Genomic DNA, 26,920 nt, shown 5'->3' on the forward strand with positions numbered 1-26,920 from the left:
GACTATACTATAGAGTCACAGTAATAAAAATAGCATGGTAGTGACAGAAAAACAGACATACAAACCAACGAAATAAAATTGAGAGGCTGGCAATTAAACCATAAATATATGGAAAACCATCATTGAAATAGGAGCTAAAAGCACACAGTAGAGAAAAGAAAGCCTCTTCAATAAATGGTGCTGGAAAAATTAGAAAGCCACATGCAAAAAAATGAAACTTGGTTATAATTAATCCCCTTGCACAAAAATTAATTCTAAATGAGTAAAAGACTTAAATATGAGATTTGAAACAATAAATTAAATAGAAAAAAACATAAGTACTAAGCCCATGAACCTTGGCTGTAAAGAATAATTTATGAATTTGACTGAAAAGGCAAGAAAAATACAGAAAAAAATAAATGAATGGGACTATGTCAAACTAAAAATTTTCTGCAGAACAAAAGAAACTGACAACAAAACAAATAGGCAGCCTACTAAATGCAAGATGATAATTTCAAACAGCAGCTTCAAGAAGAATTTAATATCCAAAATATATAAAGAACTCACAAAGTTCAGCAACAAACAAAAAAGCAATCCAATTAAAAAATGAGGAGAGCCTGAACAGATAACTTCTCCCAAGAGGACATACAAATGGTCAACTTATATATGAAAAGATGTTCGTATTCACTACCTATTCAAGAAATGCTAATCAAAACTACAATAAGATATAGCCTCACACCTGTTAGATTGGCTATTATCAATATAGGTTATAATAAGTGTTGGAAAGATAGTGGAGAAAAAGATATCCTTATTCACTGCTGGTGAGAGTGCATATTAGTACAACTGGTATAGAAGAAGATATGATGGTTCCTCAAAAAAATAAGAATAAATCTACCATATGACCTAGCAATTCATCTACTGTGTATCAACCTCAAAAACACGAAAACGTTGGTACATTAAGACACATGTACCCCATGTTCAGTGCAGCATTATTTACATTGGCCAAGATATGGAAACAATCAAAGGATCCCTTGACAGAAGATTGGATAAAGAATATGTGGTATACAATGGAATACTCAGCCATAAGAAATGATGACATAGTGCCATTTACAACAATAAGGATGGACCTTGAGAACATTATACTGAGTGAAATAAGTAAATCAGAGAAAGCTAAGAACTGTATGTTTTCCACATAGGTGCAATATAAATGGGAGACTCGTGGGCATTGATAAAATGAAGTGGTTACCAGGGGGAAGGGTTTTGGAAAGGAGATGGGTCAGAGAGGATTAAAGAAGGACAAACACTTGGTGACAAATTATGATTTGACTTTGGGTGATTGGTATATAACATAATCGACAGTTCAGATGCTATAGAAATGTTAACCTGAAACCTATGTACTCTTATTCATCAATGTCACCCTGTTAAATTTAATTTTCTAAATAAAATAAAAAAAAACTTTAAAAATTATATGATCCTAGCAGTAGATGCAGAAAAGGCATTTGATAAGATACAATATCTATATATTTAAAATACTCATTACAATAAATATATAAGGAAAGCACCTCAACATAATAAAGGACATATAAGATAAACTATCAGTTAATATCACACAGAATGTTAAAAAACTAAAGGCTTTTCCTCTAAAATTAGGAACAAGACATGGCTTCCCACTGTTTCCAAGCTTATTCAGTATATATAGTAGTGGAAGTTTTAGCCAAAGCAGTCAGGCAAGAGAAAGAAATAAAAGGTTTTTGATTTAGGAAAGAAGTAAAGGTGACATAATCCTGAACATAGAAAACTAAAGACTCCACTAACAAACTATTAGAAGCAATAACCAATATAATAAAGTTGCAGGATATAAAATCAAGTTACAAAAGTCTATTAAATTTTTATACTCCAACAATGAAACTTCAGAAAATGAACTAAAAAAACAATTCCTTGACAGTTGCATCAAAAAATAAAATACTAGAGAATGTACTTAAGCAGTGATGTGAAGAACCTGCAATATTGAAAATTATAATGCATTACTGAAAGAAATTAAAAAAGACACAATGAAATAAAATATATTTCATGTTCATGGATTGGAAAAATCAACATACCTAAAATGGCCATATAACCCAATGCATATACAAATTTAATGCAATCCCCCTTAAAACCCCAATGTCATTTTTTAAAGAAATAGAACAAAAATCACCAGATTTGTATGGAACCACAAAAGAGTCTGAACAGTAAAAGGGTCCTGCGACTGAAGATTGAAGCCCGATGTATCACAATACCTTATTTCAAATTATACTACGGAACCCTGATGATCAAAACAGCATGCTATTGGCAGAAAAACTGATATACAGACCAATGGAACAGACTCAAAACCCCGGAAATAAAGCCACATATATATATAAACAAATCATCTTAAACAAAGAAGCCAAAAACACACAATGGAGAAAAGAAATCCTCTTTAAGAAAGAGTCCTGGAAAAATTGGAAAGTTATATGTGAAACAATAAATGTTGACCCCAAAAGCAAGGGAAGTTAAGGTAAAAATTAATGAATGGGACCATATTAAACTAAGAAGCTTCTTCACAAAAAATGACAACAAAAAGGCAGCCAACCAAATGGTAGAGGATATTTGCAAACAACAGTTTTGAAGACAAGTTAATGTCTAAAATATATAAACAACTCACAAAACTCAGCAACAAACAAGCAAACAATCCTATTAAAACATGGGGAGAGGACCTGAACTGACACATCTCCCAAGAGGACATACAAACAATAAATAGATATATGAAGAGATGCTCATCTTTTCCAGCTGTGAGAGACATACAAATCAAACCTATAATGAGATAACACCTCACACCTGTTAGATTGGCTATTATCAACAAGACAGTTAGTAACAAGTGTTAGAGAGGCTGCGGAAAAAAGGGAACACTCACTCACTGCTGTAGGAATGTAAACTGGTATGACCATTATGGAAGAAACTATGAGGGTTCTTCAAACAATTAAGACTAGAACTACCATATGACCCAGCAATCCTTCTACTGGGTATCTACCTCAAAAACTAGAAAACATTGGTACACAGAGACGTATGCCCCCATGTTCATTGCAGCATTGTTCACAGTGGCCAAGACAACAAAAGAGTCCTTAATTAGAGGACTGGATAAAGAAAAGGTGGTACATATATACAATGCAGTACTATTCAGCCATGAGAAATGCTGACATATTGCCATTTATGACTACATGGATGGACCTTAAGAACGTTATACTGAGTGAAATAAGTAAATCAGAAAAAGCTAAGAACTGTGTGATTTGAAAGATAGGTAAGATATAAAACTGAGACTCATGGAGATGGATAAAAGTGAAGAGGTTACCTGGGGGAGGGGCATGGAGAAGAGGGTGGGTCAGAGGCGATTAAAGGACAAGTACACGGTGATGAAACGTTATTTGACTGTGGGTGATGGGCATGTACCGCAATCAGCAGTTTAAATGCTATAGAGATGTTTACCCGGAACCTATGCACTTTTATCATTGATGGTCGGCCATTAACTTTTCTAAATAAAAATTTTTTAAATAAAAAAACAAATTGTCTCTTGACCCTGCAATCCCATTTCTGAGATTACATCTTAAGAATCATAAAGCACTAATTTGAAGGAATAAATGTACCTTTATATGTATTGCAGTGCTATTTACAATCACCAGGATCTGAAATCAGTCCATTAGTAGATAGGTAGATAATAAAATGGTGGTACATTTATGCAAAGGAATACTATGCAGCGATGAAAAGAAAGAAATGTTACCTTTTGCCACAGCATGAATGGACCTAGTGATCTGTATGCTAAGTAAATAAACCTGTTATAAAAAACAAATATCATATGATTTCACTTATTTGTGGATCAAATGAACAAGATGAGCTAACAAACACAATAATGTCAGGCTCATACATACATATAAAGCAGACTGACAGCTCTTGGGGAGGGCAGGGATATGAGTGAGAGGCGTGTAGGGATTGAGGAAAAAGGACCAAAGAAAAGAAAAGAAAAGAAAAAACTAGTGGACAAAGACAAAAGATACAATGGAGTGACTGCGGGGTGAAGGAGGTGGTTGAAGGCATGTGGGAATAAAAAGTGGATGAAGGCTTGCCTTCGGGAGGTGAACACACAATACAGTGTACAGAGATATGTTCTAGAATTGGGCACCTACAACTGGTATAATTCTGATCACCAGTGTCATCCAAATAAATTCAGTTTTAAAAATTGAAATTACATTCTAAAGGAAGTGCTCTAACAAATGGAAGTCAGAGGTCTGTAGTCAGGAAGAACCTATCTAATGGTTAGTGACTGAGGGAAGAGTAAGGCCTCTAGGTCATAACAATACTGCTTTCTGCACAGTCAGGGGAAATACAGCCAAATGTGTTACACCCAAGATCCACTTGCATTCCACTAGTTCCTGCTTTTTCTCAAGAGGTGCAAATTCCCAGCCATTTATAAAGAGATGGGAAATAGCTGAGAGCCCTGAATAGGGCCAAGATCTGACCTTCAAGAAAGCTGTGTTCTCAAGTTTTCTGTGAGAACATTAAATTTTTTTCTAGTCACCTTCCCTTTGATTAAACATCGTCTTCAAAGAAGAAGAGTATTTTTTTTTTTTGAAAAAGAGAGAGAAACAGAGAGAAAGAAGGAGAGATCGAGTGGCATCAACCAATTGCTCCACTCAGTTGTGCATTGACTGTTTCTCATTTGTATGTGCCTCCCTGGAAATAGGACTGGTGACCTTAGTCTTAATCCAGTGACTTCAGACTCAATCCTTGTCACCACCAATTCAAGCCAGTGATCTCAGCCTTGTTGCCTGGAACCAGATTTAAGCCAGTGACTTCAGGTTTCCAACCAGTGACCTCAGCATTCTGGGTCAGTTCTCTATCAGGTGTGCTACCACCTATCAGACAAGAGTACAGTAATGCCTCAGTTTTCGTTGACTTTGGTTATTGTTGGTTTCGGTTTTCATCGATTTTTCTGTAAAAAAAATGTCTCGGTTTTTGACAGTTGCCCCGGATTTCATTGGCGTGCCCATGTGACCTCGCTGCTAATTTTACGAAAACAAAGGACATCCCACGCATTCTCCTGCTCAGTGTGCCGTTGTTTCTTGTTGTGTGAACATCACCCCGCATGTCTAGCCCAACAATTCCATTGCTTTCTAGTGTTTTTGTGCTTTTCTTATTGATTGCAAGCGCTAATACTACAATTACATATAAGTGATTACTGCGTATACAGTATTCGGTGTAATGTGTTTGAGTTATTCAGTTTCAAAATGTACGTAACTCACATAAGATAAAATCACTTGTGCTCAAATCTCATTGTTCCTGTTTAGTGTTTCCCTTGCTAATAATGCCATGTTAAATGTTTATTTATTCTTTACATTACTCTCATATTCATTTTATATTAATTTCTTATTGTTTTTAGTATTAATTCTACATTTATTCTCTATAAAATGTGTTTTTTGGTATGTATTTTGGAGTGTCTAGAATGAATTAATTGGATTTATATTGACTCATATGGAAATGATTGCCTCAGTATTCATTAGTTTTGATTTCACCAGTTGTCTTCGGACAGATTATCAACGAAAACTGAGGTATTGCTGTATTCTTTTTTTTTTTAATTAATTTTTCTGAAGTGAGAAGCAGGGTGGCCCACATGCACCCAACCTGTATCTACCTTGCATGCCCACCTGCTCTGCCCATCTGGGGCCCTTGCTCTGCTATAACCAGAGTTATTCTAATGCCTGAGGCAGAGGTCATGGAGCCATCCTCAGCGCCTGGACCAACGTTGCCTCAATGGATCCTTGGCTGTGGGAGGGGAAGAGAGAGATAAAGAGGAAGGAGAGGGGGAATGGTGGAGAAGTAGATGGTGCTTCTCATGTGTGCCCTGGCTGGGAATAGAATCTAGGACTTCCATACGCTAGGCCGACTCAATACCACTGAGCAGAGCATCCAGGGAAAAGAGTATTCTTGATCTTACGACATTGCTGGTGTTACTCTATTTGGCCTAAGTAGTTACCCAAGAACAGAGGGACTGACATTACCCACATGGTTTGCTGTGATGCAGGTTCTTTTATGAAACCTAAGATGGGAGCTTTAACAATGTCTTAAAGTTAGAAAGTCTCATCTTCACACATCAATCACCAGCACTTTCTACCTTTGGATGATCCCCTCTTCTCCAAAAGATTTCAAAATACCCATCAGGTCAAACTTTATACAATAAAAAGTGAATACTTTTACCAAATTCTGTAGGTGTCAGTCTGAATTATGACAGTTGAGCCAAAGTCTTGGTTGTATTATCAACATTTCTAATTATATCTTAATTTTAAGGGGGACAGTCATACCAATCATGGAAGTAAGGTTAATGCCATTAAAATAAGAATACTCATGAAGACTTCGGAAATGTTGGGGGGGGGGAATCAAAAAAGGAAAAAAATATCAGTGTTGCAACCCACATAGGTATCCTTGTGTCCATCCCTGTTGTTCACAACACTGTTCAGGTGCTTTCCATGTGCACCCTGAATCAGGGACAGAGCTCAGCTTCCTGTAGCTCATCATAATATAACACCAGTCACCCCATGACCACTGCCCATGCTCTGAGGGACACGGTGTCACTCCACTGTGGAGATGGTGCAGCTGAGACCAACCAGTGTAGGATCTGGAGTGGAATGTGACCATAAGTCAACAATAATGACAATAATAACTCATATTTTTGAGTATATGTTGACTCAATGCAAGGCTTCTAAAGTTTTCTACCTTCACAAAAAATCTACTAGAAATGTGCAGAAAGAATTTATTCAGAACTTAGTAACAGAGAAAGGGAGGAGTGTCAGCCATATTTCACATCAAGCTCGACGGGTGCACTTTCAACGGAACTGATCGGGTTGGAGACTTCACACTGGTAGTTTCCAGCATCTTTCATCCTGACAGGGTCTATGGTGAGCATTCTGTTGTCTGGGGACAGCTTCATCCTCTCCGTGAGCTGCAGACCCACGCCATTGAAGATCCACTGAGTGGAAAGTGCATTTGTGTAGCAGGTCAGGACCACGGAGTCCTTATTATCTGTAACTGTGGTGTTGCTGGCTAGGAGGGTGGGCACTCTCACAGGCTCTGTAGAAAAACAGATGTGAGGAATTGATTTATTGATAGAAGCTGCTTACTCAGTGATATTAATTATTCACACTCCACAGAGAGCTCTATCAAGTTCACAGAACTATTGTCTTGACATCTGAAGAGATAAGTTTTTCTTTGTTCTGGTGACAATGTGTAAGAAAAGATCTGAGTCTCCCCTATGAATCTAGATAATGCCAATGTGACCCCTGATCTATTGCCATGGACATCTCTGTTGTATCTACACAGGGAACCCTTTCTCAACTCAGGTATCTTATCATAACATCATCACAGGAAATTTTTCTCTCATGAGCTTTCATTAATCCTTTCCTAGAACTTTCTTTGACTTCAAAAAAGATCAGGTTCCTCTCCTCATGTAAACTTCTGTGTATGCTGGGAAAGGCCGGCTTGCCACCTCTGGCCACCTCTAGAGCCAAAGGAACTTTAGAGTAAGAGGGTATATATTTACCTCTTGTTAAATAATTGATTAGGCAATAAAGATGGCACACCCAGACTTTATGACCTTGGACTTGGAGAAGTTTCATCCAAAATATCTTTCATTCTGAATTGCAGTTTACTTCCTAGCCTGTAGATTGAATATCATGGTGAAATAAATCTCTAGGGAGAAGAGCTTATGTTTGTAACAAAAGGCAGTGATTGTAGAGATAGAATGAAACTACCCGAAATAATAAAGGTCATATGTGAAATCTCACATCTAAAACAATAATTCATAGAGAAACCTAAAAAACATTAATAAGATTGTGAAAAAAGTCAACAATGCTGATCTCTGCACTAATTCAACATAAAGTTTGGGCAAAACAATTATACAAGGAGATGAAATTACAGGTATCTAAATTGGGAATAAAGAAGAAAAATTCTCTCTTCTAACAGACAACATAATCTTATATAAAGAAAACCTTAAAGATTCTGCACCCCCCACCACACACACAGACTATTAGAAGAAATTCAGTGAAGTCGCAGGAGATAAAAATGAACACTCAGCATCATTTCTATTGTTTTGCAACAACAATGTACAAATTCAGAATGAAACCAGGGAACAAACCCACTACAACAGCATCAGAAAATAATATAGAATATTAAAAATAAATTGAACCAAGGAGGTAGGAGATGTACACACTGGAATCTACCAAATGTTTCTGAAAGAAAGTAAAAAATAAACAATTAAAAAGAAAGACATCCACGTTCATGTATTGGAAGACCCCCACTATCTACATATTTGATACAATCCCTATCAAAATACCATTGACATTTTTGTGATAATAAAAAAACTCATCCAAAGTTTTTATGAAATTTGAATGGACACCTAAAGTTTGCAAAGGTCTTAAAAAAGAGAATGAAATTGGAAGTTTCACACCTCTTCATTTCAAATCTTACTATAGAGCCTAAGTAACCAATAGTGTGACACTGACTTCAAAACTTTTATTCATCAGAAGACACAATCAAATGTTTCAACAATAGAGTCAAGACTGTTCAGTGGAGATATCACAGTCTTCTCAACCAATGGTGTTGAACAGCAATATTCACATGCAAATGAATCAAGTGGACCTTTGCTTATACCATAAATAAATGTTAAGTAAAAATGGATCAAATCCTAAAGGTAAGCCAGAATACTATAAAACTTTTAGAAGAAGATATAGGAGGAAGTGTTATGACACTGGATTTGGCAATAACTTCTTGAATATGACACTTAGAAATCATGCAATAAAAATAAATAATTATGTTGCATACACATCACCCAAAGTTATATAGTCTTCCGTCACCTTCTATCTGGTTTAATCAAATGTCAAAATGACCTGGAGATATTTTCTCTGAACTTATGTACCCTGATTGATTGTCACCCTATTAAAATTAATAAAAAATAATTTAAATATATTATATTTTGTCAAAATAAAAAGCTGTGTTTGTCAAGGACACAACAGAATGAAATATGACATGAAATGAAAGGCTGTTTTGCAAATTATAAATAAGATGAGAGGTTAATATCCAGAATATCCAAACAACTGCAACTCAACAGTAACAAAACTAAAAACCTGACTTAAAAATAGGCAAAGCCCTTGAATACCTAATTTTCCAACAAGTTATACAGATGGCCAATAAGCACAGAAAAAGATACTCAGCATGACTATCATTCGGAAAAGAGAAATCAAAGCTCTCAGGGTCAAACTTCCTGCTTGTGATGTTGAGTTTGGGTAACTCCGCTGTGCAGGGAGGAGAGAGATGGTCTCATGTGGTTCCTTTGACTTTTCTAAAGGCTTCTTCAATCACAGTTGGCACCTCTCACCTCTCAGCCAACTTGAGCCCTTAAAAAAATGAGGCAGATCCGTGGGAATCTGAGTGCTCAGAGAACGTAAGGCCTCCAGCTCTACGTCTGGGAGAAAGCATAGACTTTCTCAGCTGTCAGTTAAGTATCAGGGTTTGGTCATGGAAGGACACAGAACAGGGACTCAGAGATCATTGTACACACCTGGCTCTTCACTGACCGCTAACAGCTGGTGTTCAGGTGATTACTCAGGTGCCAGGGGCAAGGGGTGGGTCACGTCCTCCCAAAGCAAGGTGACTGAACATGAGCCAGTGAGCCAGTAATATAGAGCAGAGCTCAAGAAACGAGCTAGAAAATTCTAGGGGACAAGAGGAGCTGATTGTGGCAGCAGAACCATGTGCTCTGCACTTGGGCATTAAAGTCATTCCTTCTCTGCTGAGGACAGGTGAGGGCTTCTGCAAATGCAGACGAGGGCATGGTTGGAAAGAAGGGAGATGGACTTGCAAAATTCTGCCTCTCTTGGACTATTTATGGTTGGTGGTTATGTGATAGAAATTTGGAAAAAAGCTAAAATTCTGGAATATGTAAAGATTGTTATTCATACTTAAGACATAGGAGCAATTGCAGAAAAGTATATTTCTCTAGAGAGCAGAAAGGCATCTGAGACATGGGTCACATATCCTGGAGGGACAGAAAGCCTGTCCCATGTGGCCAGATTTGCAAGAAGTCTACATCCAATTCCAGTCTCTGAAGAGAGTTTGGATCATTCATTCATTCATTCATTCAGTAAATCACCATTTATTTCTTCCTAATTCATCAAAAGAAAATGAGTGTCTGTTACATGTTGTCCCTGAGCTGGTTGCAGGTAGAGAGTGGGGAGCACAGTCCTTTCCTTTCTGTCCAGTGGCAGTGACACTCACACAGCAGGAAACAAAGAAGGAAGTGACTCAAGTCCAGGGCAGGGAGGTGTGGATCAGCCCCCTGAGTGGGAGGCCTGGGCGCTCCCAGCACCGACTCTGATTGTAACTGCAGGAAATTTGGTTCTAGATTTAGAACAAATTCTACACTTTTTGTTACTATCCAGACCAGAATTCATCCTTATGAACTGAGGACACCTAAAATAAAAAAGGGTCTGAACCAATGGTTGGTCTAGGGATCCACAGACACCAAAAAAGCCCCATAGGGTGAAGGAGGGAACAAGTCTATGGCTGCAGACTGACCATCTGCTTTTGGCCTGTGTGACTTTTCTTTAGTGGCAGTATCACCTTGTGCCTCAATTTCCTCTCAGTAAAGAAAGATGACCATTTGGTTTCCAGGTTGTCAATATACTAACCATATAATATTCACAGCATTGACTTAAGTTTCAGGACACGGGAGCTGCTCAAATGAGAGGCATTTGTCATTGGTCGAGTGCAGACAGAATCCCCAGGGCTGATCCCAATTGGGCAGGGAACTGCCAGGAGCATCTCTTCCCTGTTTTGACCTGGGGATGCTGACCATCCTCCACACTCTCCTAAGGCCCCTAGGGTAGTCCACAAATGGCCTGGTGACCTGGTCCATTGAGCTCTCCACACCCAGCCCAGTCTCAGGTGAAGGACCAGGCTCCATCCCTGGCCAGATGTGGTTCCTGGGGGCTGAGCCCTGGCTGGTGATCAGTTCAGGACTTTGTGACTTTGGCACTTGGGAAACCTTGGTATCAGTCAGCCTTTCCCAGGAGACCAAACCCAACCTGTCTCAGATTCCCGGGGAATTAGGAGTCAGGATCCCTGGGACAGAGGTCAGGGGAGGGGTTGCTCAAGCTTCACTTCACTGTGAGGATTCCTCAGGCCAGGCCCTGATGGAGCCCTGAAGCGTCTTTCTCAGTTTCACCTCATGGAGTGGGGACCAGGGGCTGGACTAAGACTTGTCTCCCTCTGCGGAGTTACTCCGTCAGACTGGTCCTTCTCTGTGGTGAATGTCTGCAGGGGTGGAACCCATCAGAAAACTGATCTTAGAAAGTATGTCTCAGGCCCTGGCTGGGTACCTCAGTTAGAAAAATATCATCCAGATACACCAAGGTTGTGGGTTCAATCCCCAGTCAGCACACATAGAAATATAGAACCAATGGATGCCTGAATAAGTAGAACAAAAAACTGACATTTCTCTCTTTTTCTCAAATAAAAAAGGAAAGAAAGAAAGAAAGGAAGGAAAAGAAAAAGAAATGTTTGCCTCCTCTGTGTGTGTCCTGCACTATCTACTGAAACCCCATCCTGGGATGTGATATGGAACGGTGGAGGCAGAGCCCAGGGCTGTCGTCCTGTGTGGAGAGAATTCACCCCACCCGACACCCAGGGGTCAGAGAGCAGTAACTCACGGTATACATTGAGCCTTCCAAATCCTATTTCTTTTTTTGAATCTAGAAGGTGGATTACTACAGTGTAGTCTCCTGTGTCCCTCAGGTTGACCTTCTTTAATTGCAATGTTCCATCGAAGTTTATTTTCTCTCGACCAGTGGATACAGGCCCTGCTGCATAAAATTTTAGGTCCATTGAAAGGTGCCCAATAATGCGATTGCGGTTTGCGCCCTCCCCTCTGAACCACATGTAGGCTGCAGGATTAGGCGGCTTATTGCGGAGACGCAGAACTACATCCTCCCCTTCAGCAGTGTTGACTGACACAATAGCCAGTTGGGCAGTGGAGGGCGGGCTCCAGGAGGTTAAGAGTGAGACTAGAAGGGAAGAGAGAAATGGATCAATATTTGCATCTATGTATTGGGATGGAGAGCTGAGGCCATTTGTCCTGAGCATGTTCTTTATCTCTTAGTCTTGGTGTGTGAGTGTGTGTGTGTCAATGTGTGTGAGTGTGTGAGTGAGTGTGTGTGTGTGTGTGAATGTGTGTGTGTCGATGTGTGTGAGTGTGTGTGTGTGAGTGAATGTGTGTGTGAATGTGTGTGTGTGAGTGTGTGAGTGAGTGTGTATGAATGTATGTGAGTGTGGGTCTCCTATGGTCAAGGTGGGCAGCATGGCCACCATTACCTTAGCAGCTTTGAACCTGTTGTTTTCTCTGTTTCAAAAACTCATCCCCCAGTGTCTGCCTGGCCCACCACTGCTGACACTCGGGAGCCCTTGGGACACCTTCCTTGAACACCAGCTCTAAAGTCCCTCTGTCTTCACATTCTGACCTGTCCCTGCGGGTAGCTGAGCTCACATCTAGATGTTTCCTTGTCCCCTCCCCCTCACAGAACAGGAGCTCCATGTGGGAGGGGCTTGTCTGCTCCTGTTGTGCGCAGTGCCCGCAGCAGGCTGCACACACCTGTGGGTGAATGAGGAGTGTGCCAGGACCCGGCACCTCCGGGGGTGCATCTGCTTGTTTCTGAGGTTGGAGGTAAGGACAATGTTTAGTGTCCCTGTTTTCCTATTCTCTGGAGTCTCCTGATATAAACTTTTATTATTATCATTGGTTTTCAAAATTCAATACTTAGTGATGAATAACAGGAAATGATCAGCAGTAAAAGTTCTCCTGCCACTCACCACTTCCAGATTATGAGATTTTCCTATAGCTGAGCCTCTCCCTTTCTAGTTGGCTCCGTCCTCTCCCCACAGGTCCAACAGAAGCCCTCTGTCCCTCTCAGAGCTCTGTCCTCCCCGGCAGTCCCCAGCCAGTGTCTGTCTCTCATTTTGCCATCAACCCTCAGGGATTGTCTTCCCCTTACCTGCCAGCAGGAGCCCAGGCCAGGGGACACGTCCTCTGCGGGGAGTGGCTGAGGGGCACTCCATGGTGTCTGCTGCCTGCTCCTCCCTGTCTCTGTGAGAAGAGCCTGAGGTCCAGTAAGGCTTGCCGGCACCTCTGTCTGGACTGGAGAGATCTGCGGTCCCTCCTCAATGTGCTCTGAGTCATCTCCTGAGGCAATATAACTTCCCAGGTCACGGGGGCTGGGGGTGGGGTCTGTGCCCAGGACCCTCCCACTCTGTCTCCTCATTCCTGCCAGCACTGTCTCCTCCTTCCGTTTTACTGTCCTTCTATATCTCAGTTCCCTGGGAACTGCTGAGGCCTCTGCACGCGTGCGCACACACTGACACACACGGGCACACGCTCATTCGGTGTGGTTAGAGAAGTACAAGTCTGGGGTTTCCAGTGTCAGGAGAACTGTACCTCCTGGGGGATGTGTTGTTTCAGGACGAGCTCTCTTTTCCTGAGCTTTCATAGGAGGGCTCTTCTGAGGCTTTCCGGGGAGGGTTCCAGCCTGGAGTGTTGATACCCGGAATGTCCATGTGTTCCCATCACAACATTGGGCCTTAAATTCAATTCATCTGTGTCCCTGTCTGTTGTCTACTCTAGGCCCTTCCCTGTGCCCCAGGAGCTGGAGCATCACCACCTGGAGACTCAATCGGAGTACCCTGAGGGTTCCATTGTTAGGAAAGGCGGCATCCTCCATGGGAAGCTCATCCCCTCTGAGATGGACGCAACCACAGATTCTGGGTCCTAGTGTCCCATTCTGCATGAAATATTCCCCTTGTTCCCCAGGACATCATGGGTTGGTGAGATGTCTTCAAAGACCACAGGCTTGTGTCCCACAACCCAGGGGCCTTGGGGATTGGGTGTCAGCCTTGATTCCATTGGGGTCAGGTTGGGGCCCCTCCTCCCCTGGTAGTAACTCTACCTGGGGTGCTGGACCCAGAGTTTCTGCAAGTCAGGTCTACGTGAGAGGAAGGACATGGTTTGCTGCACAGGCACAAGGGAGATGAGACGTGTCTCACAAGGTGAGGGTGGGGAGGGCTGTGATTTTCTGGGAATTGAGGGGTATTTGATACCTTACCATTGGGAGGTCCCTTCTGACTGTATGAGAGGTAAGCACAAATCCTGGGACATCTCTGTGCACTTGGTGGCCTCCTCCCATGCTGACACCAATGCCTTCATGTCTCTAAGGAACATGTTCCACACACTTCTGTCCCACAGGCGACAGGCTCCCATTGTGTGGTTTCCTCATCCATTTAGTCAATGTCTACTGAGCATGTGTGATGTGTCAGGCCCCGGGCTGGGCCCCAGAAACTTTGCAGAGAACAGGACACACGTGGGCCCTGTGCTCATGGACTTTACTTTGTAACAGAGAGTAAAGCTCTCAGAGAAATTAAAGCAATAAAGCATTAATTTATAATGCAGAGAAGGGCTGCGAATGGAAAGTTCTGGTGCATCTAAAGCATGTACTTGGGTTCCAGCTGGTCTGGGGATCACAGAGAGCACTGCTGAGAAAGTGACCTCATGTTTGAGACTGAAGCGTGAGTGGCCATTCTCCCCTTGAAGGACAGAGGGAGGTGGGAAACAGCTGTCCGCAGAGAAATGGCCTTTGGTGGGCAGACGTCTGGCTGGATGGAGGAGCAACAGCATCCACTGTGGCAGCTGGGAGAGCAGGAGGACGAGGACTGAGCGACGCTGGTGACGTTGGCCCCTGCTGGGCTGTGGGTGCAGCTGAGGTCAGGAGAGCAGCCCCTGGGGAGGCTCCAGGCTGCGGAGAAGCTCTCCCACCCTCTGCTGGGTAAGTGAGAAATGTACAAGATACAGTCCTTTTGCTGTGAGGAACAGTTCTGTTTTGTACTTTCCATTCAACTTACAATGTAGTCAATATTTATTTATGCATATATGATTTTTAACATATTTATTGAGTTATAGTTGACACATAATAAACTTAACATATTGAAAGTGTACAATTTATTAAGGTGTGTCTACTGCACACAGCGGAGACGTTGTTGCAATGAGGTAATGAATATGTCCCTTACGCTTAAAGTCTCTTCAGGCCCTCTTGTAATCTGTCCATTGTTCCTCTCCCCCACCCCTCCTCCAGTGTTATGGAAACTATCATCAGCTTTCTGTCATTATAGATATAGTTTGATTTCTCTAAAATTTACATAATTTGAATCAAACTATAGATATAATTTTGAGTGAAAGTTGACTTCTTGACTCAACATGATTATTTTAAACTAATTCTTTCCTTTTTATCCTTGGTTGTATTCCATTCTGGAGATGATAGAATTTGTTTATCCACTCACCCATTCATGGACATTTGTGTGGTTTCCAATTTTGAGTTGTTATAAGTAAACCTGCTATGAACATTGGTGCAGAATGACTTTTAACATGAAGAATCAAGAGTTGTAAAACCATTGACAGGTTAGAGAAAAGGAAATGAGGGAGGTGCCACAAGGAGTCTGGTTCTCGGGCGCATTGCCACAGCCCCCACCCACAGGTAAAGAAACACCTGCTTCTTCCCATAAAGCCATGTCTGCCAGAGCTCACCCGTCAGTCAACACAGGAGCAGAAATAGTGACCCCATCTCCCTTTTAGCTTCCTAGTTACACACACGTGCATCTCAGAGGCTGAACTTAATTCACATCTGGATTCTCAATCACTAGGAATGAAAAAAATATACTGTTTAACCTTTCAGACCCTCTGATACAGGAGGGAACACAGGAAAGTTTGGGGCATAGACGTCAAGTCCCAACAGACAATGCGTGGCATGTCTGAGCCCACATGCAGCTGTGCGCCTCTGGGTGAGTGACCCCACCTCAAGAATCCTGTTTTCTTGTGAGATACCATAGAAAGATATTTGGTGTTCTTTCCTGGTTCTTAGAACAGAGCAACTAAAACCGTTGGAATCTTCTGCGTAATGAGGGTGATAAGAGTGTGTTTGTCCTGCTGAGGCAACTCCTGATGGGCCCCTACAAAGTCTCCAGTGAGGGCAGGTCGTCAAAAAGACCAAGCCTTTATTAGAAGATTGAAATTTTCACTCCTCTCTCCAACCTCCTAGGAGGAGAAAGGAGCTAGAGATCAATTACCAATAATGCCAATATAAGAAAACTTTTATATAAAATTCTAAATATGGGCTTCAGAGAGCTCCCGCATTGGTGAACACACGGAGGTGCTGGACCCTTGGAGCCCGAGGCAGGTGTGGAAGCTCCATGCCCCTCCCCCCATGCCTTGCCCTGTCAGTCTCTTCCATTCAGCTGTTTCTGAATTATAAGGAAGACCCTTTCCTGAGCTCTGTGAGTCATTCTAGATAATTATAACACCTGAGGGGAATCATGGGAATAGCTTTAAAAATGAGTTCTTCTTTGACTAAAATTGACTTTTAGACCTTAAATAAATATTTTAGAAACTAAATGAGAATAAGTTGATTCAGTCTTTGCAAATACACAAGCAAGATCTAAATTCCAATGCTTTTTAATTCTGGAGTAGTCCACAGTTGATTTTTTTTTTCTTTTTTGCAATAAAGATCAGTCACTTGAAATAGGCTTTTTAAAATTTTAAATACCATTGTGCAAAAAGCTGACTTCCTGTAAGAGAAAAATCACACTAGACTAAGCCTAATGCTGGCTCTGAAGAAGTAAAACCATTTGTTAATAAATGTGGATACATTTTAATATCAAATAACAAGGCCAGTAAGTGATAGGCCATATAGAAATAAATAAAAAGAACCTACCATTGAATCCACTAGATTCTAGTTATACTAGAAAATAATTGAAGTTCTCTCCCACCAAAATCTTTTATTTGGAAATTATAAAATATTCTTTTAAATAACTCCTGTGCTAGTATACTTAGAAATTTAAAATAGCAGGTGCATCTATGTTTCAAATTCAGCATATTTTATATGGAACATCTTACAAGCTCCAGGCTAAGAAACACAGTGCAGAACTCCAGGTTTTGAAGTTTGGGGGAAAATCCATGCCTCCTTCTGCAGATTTAGAAAGGGGCTCTGGTCTTTTCACTGGGCCCCTGTTGAGTCTGGATGCCTGATACACTGCCCTAAATGTTTGTCCTCCTGACTTCATATATTGAAAATATAATCCCAGTATAAAGGTATCTGGAGCATGGACCTTTGTGGAGTTATTAGGTCATGAAGGTAGAGTTGTCATGAATGGGATTAGTATGTGTATTGATTAAGTTCTGTAGTAAAACTGCACTAATAAGATGTAGACAGATTGCCATGGACCAGCGCGGCTCATAATTCTGGGTCCTGAGTGAGAACGGTGCAGAATTAAGAAAACTGACTCATTAAGAAAAAAGGATGGGATCAGGAGGCCTCTTCAATGCTGATGGCAATATCCCAGCGCCCCATAGCCCCAGTTTGTTTATTATATAGTCATATGCAAATCAAGAAAGTCCTTGATACAAAGTTACACATCTGAGACAAAAACAGGAACTCTCCCAAGGCATAAACAGGAATCCCCCTACCATGCATAAGAAAAATCAACCAACATCTGAACAAACAAACAGTGAGAGGATTGCTTCCAGCAACTTAAGCAAGCAAGTGAAGTGGGTGCAAATACTCAGCATCATAGCCAATATGGAGGTAGAGGGGGGAGAACTCAGCCCTTTGCTAAGCCTCAAATTTACAAAGGCTTTTTGCCACTTTCAGTTTACAACAACAAATAGATAGGTAGGTAGATAATTAGATAGATAGATAGATAGATAGATATAGATTTATAGAAAGAGGTTCATTATGAGCATATAATTATGGTTCATATAATTATGGAGGTTTTAAGGTCCCATGATGTTTTTCCTGTAAGCTGGAGCCCAGAAAAGCAAGTGGGGTAGCTCCATTCTAAACCTCAGAGCCAAGACCAAGGGGAGCCAATGGTATAAATTCAAATCCAAGGTTGTATTTTGGAGAACAGGAGACCTGGTATGGAAGGACAGGAGAAGATGGATGTCCCAGCTCAAGCAGACAGAAAATTCCTCCTTCCTCTACATTTTGTCTACTCAGGCCCTCAAAGGATTGGAAGAAGACAACTTGCATTGTGAGGACCCTAATTCCATCAATTAAATGCTATTCTTTTCCGGAAACACCCTTCCTGAAACATCCAGAAATAATTTTCTATCCGTTATCTGGGAATCCCTCAGCCCAGTCAAGTTGAACATAAGATTAACCATCATAGTGCCTTAAAATAAGGATGCCAGAGTTAGTTAGCTCCCTTTGAGCCATGTGGGGACACAGTGAGAGGCTGCAGCCCAGAAGAGGGCCCTCATTAGAACCTGACTGTGCCAGCACCCTGATCTTGGACTTTCAATCACCAAAACTGTGAGAAATGAGAAATACATTTGTGCCCTTGATAAGGCATGGTGTTAAAAAAACTTTTTTTTATTTTTCTTAAGTGAGAAGTGAGAAACAGAGAGACAAACTCCCCCATGCACCCCGACTGTCACCCCCCCAGCAAGCCTCTCATAGAGTGATGCTCTGCCCATCTGGGGTTGTTGCTTTGTTGTTCAGCAACTGAGATATTTTAGTGCCTGATGGGAGGCCATGGAGCCATCCTCTGTGCACAGAACCAACTTACTCAAACCAAGCCATGGCTGTACGAGGGGAAGAGAGAGATTGAGAGAGAGAAGAGAGAGGGAGAGGGATGGAGAAGCAGATGGTCATTTTTGCTTTGTGCCCTGACAAGAAATGGAACCCAGCACATACACTGGTCAGGAAAACGCTCTATAACTGAGATAACTGGCCAGGGGAAACCATATTTTATTATATAATCCCAAACTGACAAAGGCGTCTGGCCACAAGCACAAGGGGAATAATGACTTGAAATGCACATCATATATTGGGTGCTGCCTAAGCCACCAAACATGATCTTGGGCTTGTACAACAGCATCCATCACTCATGGAAAAGGTATGTATGGGATCAGGCCCAAGCAGGAATAGAGGGTATGGGTGAATACGCCACAGGTGGCTCGGAACCCATGGCACTGGTGTCTCCTGCTCCTCCCTTCACCTGTACATATGGGCTCATGGCGGTTCCTATGAGCTGTTCACAGAGGAGGGATTACACAAACCAGATATACGGATGAATTGCACAGTGGACTGGTGCCAGCAGAAGTGAGTAGCTGCTGTTTTAACACTCTACTCATGTGGCCTTGAAACAGTGATGGAGGGAAATCTTACAAGTCACAAGACTTTAGGGAGGGATGAAAGGGAGGGATGTGTCAGTCTCTTTCTGCATGGATCCACATGAACTGCCTGGTCATGATGTGGAAAGAATAAAGCATGAAATGAAGACAGGGAGGATTTGGAGATTGTTCTCTGAAAATGGGCACAGACTGTGAAGATGATCAAATTCCACACTAATGCCCACCAGAAGGCCTGCACCATGGAGAGGCTGTTGGTAAGCAGTGGGCAGTGTCAAAAAGCTTCTTGCCCCACCAGTGTGTGCTTGCTGGGTCCTTATGCAAAATGGTTAAATAGGCATTGCAGCCTACCCATGCTTTCAGCAAATGGGTTAACTCTTTCTGAGGCTGGGCTTGCTGTTAACAGTTCCTAGTGCCCAAACCAACAGAGACAGAGGCCAAGCTAAACCCCTCATGGCCTCTTTCTGCAGCAGGATTACACAGACCAGGCCCCATTGCGTAGGACTCTGAGCTTTGCCCTCACATGTATAGATATATACTCTGGGTTCTGATTGCTTCTTTGTACTCAATGTTCTGTCAACACTGCCAGGTGGAACCAAGAAAATGTCTCACCTATTGCTATGGCATCCCAGAAAGCATTGCTTCCCATTGGAGGGTACTTTTTTAAGACAAATGTAGTGAGGCAATTAACTCATAGTCGTGAATTCAGTGATCCTCCCTGGGTTCTCACTACACAGAGACAGTTGGCCTTTCAGAATGATAGAATGCCCCATGATCAGAAGCAGATTAAGGTCAGTTGAGGACCTGGATGTAGAAGAAAATATTAGGCCCCTTACATTAGAAAAGAGTGTAAAGTTTGGGTTCTGCAGGGTTCTTCAGTAGTCGGGGCCCAGGGCGCATGCCTGGTGCACCCATGGTTAAATCTGCCTTTGCCTACGATGGCTAATGAGGGGTCCTTTCTTCCTTGCTACCTAGTGAAGCCACCTCTTTAATTTTAAAAGATCTCCCAAAGAACCTCCATTTAAGGAGCACTGTAATATGACCAGGGGATCTGCCTGTGCCTTTTCCGTCCTCAGCTTTGGGAGGGGAATCTCCAGATAGATTTTCATTCTCATCTCCCCTCCCCATGCCATTTCCATGGGACTCATATCCAGGGTCCCAGGCACTCTAACTCTTATTCTCAGTTCTTTCTCTGATCCTCACTACTCCCTCTTTTCTCATTTCTGCTCCTGGTCCGCAGATTCACAAAGTGTTGGTAAAAAACCATAGGCTACTTGGCCTGTGGTGGCGCTGTGTATAAAGTGTTGTCCTGGAATGCTGAGGTCGGTGGTTTGAGACTCAGGGCTTGTGCGATTAAGGCACATACGAAAAGTAACTACTTTAAGTTGATGCTTCCGATCTTCCCCCCACTGCTTTCTCTCTCTCTCTCTCTCTCTCTCTCTCTCTCTCTCTCTCTTCTCTCTCTCTCTCTCTTCTCTCTTAAATCAACAAATAAAATCTTAAAAAAGTAAAAAAAGAAAACATCATTGGCCTTGTGACAAGCATAACTAGAGCAATAGTCAAGGTTTTCCCCAGATAATACCAGCCTCCAGTTATTTCTCACAGAATGGTCTTTAACACAAAAAATTAAGTGCTTGCAAAACCACTGAAGGACCAAAAAATTATAAGTGAGGGAGTTGTCACTGGAAATCTGGTTTCTTGGGCTCACTACTATTAAGCCTAATCCTGAGGGACTCGAAGACACGACAAAATCCATCGATTCCACCCCAAAGCTTTATTGTCTAGCTTGGCCAAGCAGCGGCAACTCTGACAGAAATCTGAGGGATTTATAGCCCTTTGTTCTACCTAGTTTTTGTAGTTTTGCAAGTGGGAAGTATAGAAGCAAAAATTGCAATTAGGTGCCCTTTACCACTATTGGTTAGAGTCATATGCCGTTTAACAGGGTAGGACCATGTTCAATTTGCAAGCCATACATCATTTTGGAGAAAACAAAATTTACACGTCAATACAATGATAGAAAGATGTCTCTTCCTGCACCTGGCTAGCCATTCACCCCTTTCCCCACAAGTGTGGTGGAATGTCAGGGAATCCATGTTTTCCTTCCCTTTGTATTTACAATCCAATGCTAAGGGCCATCCTGGTTTTATGCCAATCACACAGTACAGAGATCATTCAAAAAATTTCTCTGCACACCTTAACTCAAATTAATAAAATGTTCTTTAAGCCTCTTAAAATATTAATATTGATTCTGTAGCTTTTGGTACTTTACAACACCTGCAGGTGAGGTGGCGCAGTGGCTCCTCAGGGCTCCTCACTACCACAGCCCCCACCCACAGGTAAAAAAACACCTGCTTCTTCCCATAAAGCTGTGTCTGCCAGAGCCCACCTGTTGGTCAACACAGGAGCAGAAATAGTGACCCCACCTCCCTTCCAGCTTCCAGATTACACACAAGTGCATCTCAGAGTCTGGATTTAATTCACATCTGGGTTCTCAATCACTAGGGTAGGAAAATGGTAGTGTTTAACCTTTGAATCACTCTGATACAGTAGGGAACACAGGAAGGTTTGGAGCATAGACGTCAAGTGCAAACAGACAAAGCGTGGCATGTCTGAGCCCACAGGCAGCTGTGTGCCTCTGGGTGAGTGACCCCACCTCAAGAATCCTGTTCCCTTGTGTTGTTTCATAGAAAGATATTTGGTGTTCTTTCCTGGTTCTTAGAACAGAGCAACTAAAACTCTGGGAATTTTCTGCGTAATGAGGGTGATAAGGGTGTGTTTGTCCTAGTGGAGCAACTCCTGGCCGGTCCCTAGATAGTTTGCAGTGAGGGCAGGTTGTCAGAAAGACTAAGTCTTGATTAGAATCTTGCAATTTTCAGTCATCAAATTAAGAAAACTTGAACTTTGTGGAGAGTTTTTATGAATTTATTTGAGCCAAACTGATGACAATAGCCCCACAACAATATCTCAACTGACTGAGAAAATGGTCCCCAGTAGAATCCTTTTGTTCCTTATTTTACATGTTACAAGGGAAGCTATAGGCCTGAGGAGTCACCTGAAATCCACTGGCTGTAGTTAAAAAAGGCCAAAGAAAGCAAAGCAGAAAGAAAACCCTGGGACTGGATTAAAAAAAAAAAAAAAGACACGTACTTGTTTTACATTGGTGTGGGCAAGATAGTTAGCAGTCAATTAACATAATAAAAATAATAATGAAGGCCTGACCTGTGGTGGCGCAGTGGATAAAGCATCGACCTGGAAATGCTGAGGTCGTCGGTTCAAAACCCTGGGCTTGCCTGGTCAAGGCACATATGGGAGTTGATGCTTCCTGCTCCTCCCCCCTTCTCTGTCTCTCTCTCCTCTCTCCACCCCTCTCTCCCTCTCTTTCTCCTCTCTAAAAAAATGAATAAATAAAATTTAAAAAAAAGAAAAAAAATAACAATGAGGGCTTGTGTGTACTCTAATCTGGTCAGTGAGGGGTCCAGAAAAAGGAAGTGAGGCTGACAGTGTTAGGTGTGTTATCAATGCTAAAAGAGAATAGAAGGCTCAGTTATGGAAAGGACCAACATTTGTCAGAGAAAGTACCTGCCCAGGATGTGACTACCTGGCATGACTTGCTTTTTTTTTTAATTTAGAAAATTAACTTTAACAGGGTGAATGGATCAATAAGAGTACATAGGTTTCAGGTAAATATTTCTATAGCATTTGAACTGTTCATTATGTTGTGTACTCATCACCCAAACTCAAATCATTTTCCATCACCTTATATTTCTCTCTCTTCACACCCTTTCCCCCCGTCACCTTTCTCACATCTCCCTCCCCCTCCTAACAACTTTACTTTTATCTATGTTCATGTATTTCAGTTTTATATCCCACCTATGTGTGAAATGATAGTTTTTAGCTCTTTCTGGCTTACTTATTTCACTCTGTATTGTGATAAGATACCAAAGAACTGTAAAACTTAGCATTGGTGACACTATTTTAAAGAGAAAAAGTCAGGCTTCTTGCCCCCTCCTTTCTTTAGAGAATGGAGGGAGAAAAATGTGGGAGCTTCCAGGCTTACAAGGATGACTGAGTCATTTGGTTTAACTATAGTTCTCTGAAGGAATATGATAAATATGTGTATTCTAAACCACCCTCTTGATGTTCCGCTTATCTGTCAGACCTCACCCTTACTGGACTATCTCCCCGGAGACAGAGGAATTCCAAAAAGCTGAGAAGCCACCCCAAGGAGGGGCTCCAGACATACCAGGACTTTTGATTCAACACCCACATGCTCAAAGCCCCCCAAGGAGGAGCATTTTGGACATACCAGGTCTTTTGCCTCAGAATCTCCTCAGGCTCTCCCAAACACTATATAACTCTCCCCTAGTCTGTAACCCGTTCTTCTCTCCCTGAAGAAGTGCCCAGCAGGGTTCTGTAAAGCCAGAAGCCACGGCCACCATCACGGCTGCCTGGCCAATGCAGGTTCGCATTGGATTTGGACAGTTGGTAAAGAAACAACGGAGCCAAAAAACTGGTGGGCCATCATCTTTAATCCTAGCTTGCACCGGTGGGCAAGTAAAAAACACACAATGGGCTCCAAAACCCACTCACATTCAGTGCTCACAAAGCTACTGACTTATCCAAGTTTCCTAGAATCAAAGGTTTCTAGCTCACCAGACTTATTCACCTCTGTTCCCCATCTCCTTCCTTCTCCCTGCACAAACTGCACAAACTGCACAAACTGGCCTCTCACTCAACACTCCGCCATCTTGGCTGCTTACCCTGGCCTCCTGCATGTAGCCTCCTTCTGCTCTCTGCTCTGCTCTCTCCTCTAATAATAATCTCAGCTACCAAGAGAGCAAGCTCCCAGTCTGCCCCCATTTTATAGTGTAGAAATCAAAACCCTTAATCCAATATACAAAATAGGGAAGTCTCTAACACAAAGTCACTTATCCGAGGCATGATGGGATTGTACCACCCCACATCAAAAAGGGTGGGAAAGGCTTAGTCCTAGAACCAAGCCTCAGGCTACAAGGATCCTGCCTGCCCACAGCCCACCCCCAACACACATTAATATCACCTGGGCGATGACCTCCACGTGGGCAGCGCCATCTTTAACAAAGTAAGCATAATATATTTTATCTGCCCAACAATCCACCCCTATGCTCACTTTACTACCCACAATCTATACCACTAGCATTCCTGTGCAAGGAAATTAGGCACATTACACAAATTACAACAGCACAAATTATACAGTTTCAATAATCACAAAGGTACACTTCACCAGTCTCTGAGCACTTTGCCCAAAGTGCAAAATGTCCTCTGCCTTCTTTCTAGCCATGGGAAAAGCTTCCCGGGGCAGGGGAGTGCTTCCAGCAAAGCCGTCCCCCACCCCCATCAGGGTGTTTCACATTGTCCAAAATCTGTAAATCCATAAGACCATCCAACAAAGGAGCCCACTCCGGTCGTAGTCCAGGAAATCAGTCCATGCACATGGGGCGTCAGCCACCCCCCTCATTCCTGCCATCCTGGCAGGTCTTACACTGTCCCAAAGAGGAGCACGTGGCAATAGCAGTCAGCATTTCCATCTCTGCTCTGGAGAGCATGTCCAGCCCTATGTCCCAAAACCGCAGACCTACCAGGGCCGTAGTAGGTGATCCTTCCAGCTGGACTCTCATTTTATGGAGACTGCAGATTGCAACTCCAGCCCGATTCTCCTCATCCTCCAAATAAGAACTAAAAACACCAGTTCCCACTGCCAGGCTCGAGTCCTGGGCCGATGCCACCCTCTGCTCCGCAGACCTTGCAGCTCCAGTTCCAGCCTCATCTCCGGCCTCAGCCCTGGCCTCCCGCCGCTGCTGGCTCTCCGCAACATCCAGGGCAATCTGCGACTCAAGAACCTGTGACTCCTTCTCGAGTGGCTGCTCCATATCCAGGCGAATCTCGCAAACCTGGTCGGCCTCCTCCTCCAGCACTTCCTCCAGCTCCAGGGTCAGCATCTGTTTCTCCCATGTTTGCTCCAGCTCCTTCCACTGCTCGGTTTGCAGGTCCCGGGCAGCCTCTGCCACAGAGCTCTCAGTTACCTCATGCATGGCTGTAAAAGTCAGTCAGCCTATGGTCCCCAAAAGGACAGCCATGGGGAACCATAACAGCAGCCAGTCCTCTACTCCACCACTCAGAGGTGGTGGTGGCTCCTTGCTGATTTGTATTGAATCCTGCCACAGACTACGCCAAATGTAAAGCCAGTGGCTGCGGCTACCATCACAGCAGCCTAGCCCATGCAGGTTTGCATTGGATTCGGACAGTCAGTAAAGAAACAACAGAGCCAAAAAACTGGTGGGCCATCATCTTTAATCCTAGCTTGCACCGGTGGGCAAGTAAAAAACACACAATGGGCTCCAAAACCCACTCACATTCAGTGCTCACAAAACTACTGACTTATCCAAGTTTCCTAGAATCAAAGGTTTCTAGCTCACCAGACTTATTCACCTCTGTTCCCCATCTCCTTCCTTCTCCCTGCACAAACTGGCCTCTCTCTCAGAACTCTGCCATCTTGGCTGCTTCTCCTGGCCTCCTCCATGTGGCCTCCTTCTGCTCTCTGTTCTGCTCTCTCCTCTAATAATAATCTCAGCTACCAAGAGAGCAAGCTCCCAGTCTGCCCCCATTTTATAGTGTAGAAATCAAAACCCTTAATCCAATATACAAAATAGGGAAGTCTCTAATACAAAGTCACTTATCTGAGGCATGATGGGATTGTACCACCCCACATCAAAAAGGGTGGGAAAGGCTTAGTCCTAGAACCAAGCCCCAGGCTACAAGGATCCTGCCTGCCCACAGCCCACCCCCAACACACATTAATATCACCTGGGCGACGGCCTCCACGTGGGCAGCGCTATCTTTAACAAAGTGAACATAATATATTTTATCTGCCCAACAGGTTCCTTTCTTCCTTTCAATAAAGCCTGTTACTCTGGTCTTTCAGACTCCCATTTGGTGCGGAAACCTGGGACAGGGTAATAACTGCCTGGATGATCCCTCTTTGCCATCCCAACTTACTACCAGGGAAGCAATGGGCAGCAGCAGCTCATCCCAGGCTTACTCCCTGATTCTGTTTGGATGTGTAATTGTAGGTTGATTGGCCGGCAGTCTAACCCTGTCCTGAACCCCTGCTGGACCAGAGAAAGGTAAGGAGTTTTTCCCTTCCCCTTCCCCAGTTGGCCTCTAAATTTCTCTCTGAAAACACCCCTTCCTGGTTGGATGGTTTTTTCTGACACGCCTCACGTTTTGAGGGGTTTGACTTTCAGTTTCAGTGGACTGCACAGAAGACTAGGTGCCTAGCCAAACCTCTCCACTCTCTTGGACTTCTCATCCTCAGAGCTCCCTGACAGGTGGTGACAACCTCTATCAGGGACGACTCCCCCACACTAAGATTCTCTCCTCTTGGGACAGTGACAAAAGGTGGGGATGCCCCCTCTTGCTCACCTGTCTCCACTATGGGCTCTTCAGAGTCTAAGCCTTCTGATCAGACCCCTCTAGGATGTCTCATAAAAAACCTCACTAGCCTGACCTGTGGCGGCGCAGTGGATAAAACATCGACGTGGAAATGCTGAGGTTGCCGGATCGAAACCCTGGGCTTGCCTGGTCAAGGCACATATGGGAGTTGATGCTTCCAGCTCTTCC

At 42.9% G+C, this 26,920-nt stretch overlaps 1 protein-coding gene across 1 annotated transcript; it reads right to left on the reverse strand.

Annotated features, from left to right (window-relative positions):
- Positions 1-6,826: 6,826 nt before the first annotated feature.
- LOC136329340 (carcinoembryonic antigen-related cell adhesion molecule 21-like) lies at positions 6,827-13,234 on the reverse strand. Its single transcript, XM_066265343.1, has 3 exons — positions 13,083-13,234; positions 11,745-12,098; positions 6,827-7,110 (listed from the first exon to the last, which is right to left on the reverse strand). Exons 1-3 carry the CDS (start codon positions 13,144-13,146, stop codon positions 6,830-6,832), a joined length of 699 nt encoding a protein of 232 aa, XP_066121440.1. The 5' UTR covers positions 13,147-13,234; the 3' UTR covers positions 6,827-6,829.
- Positions 13,235-26,920: the final 13,686 nt, after the last annotated feature.

Source organism: Saccopteryx bilineata, chromosome 3 (assembly GCF_036850765.1).
Source record: "Saccopteryx bilineata isolate mSacBil1 chromosome 3, mSacBil1_pri_phased_curated, whole genome shotgun sequence".
NCBI lineage: Eukaryota > Metazoa > Chordata > Mammalia > Chiroptera > Emballonuridae > Saccopteryx > Saccopteryx bilineata.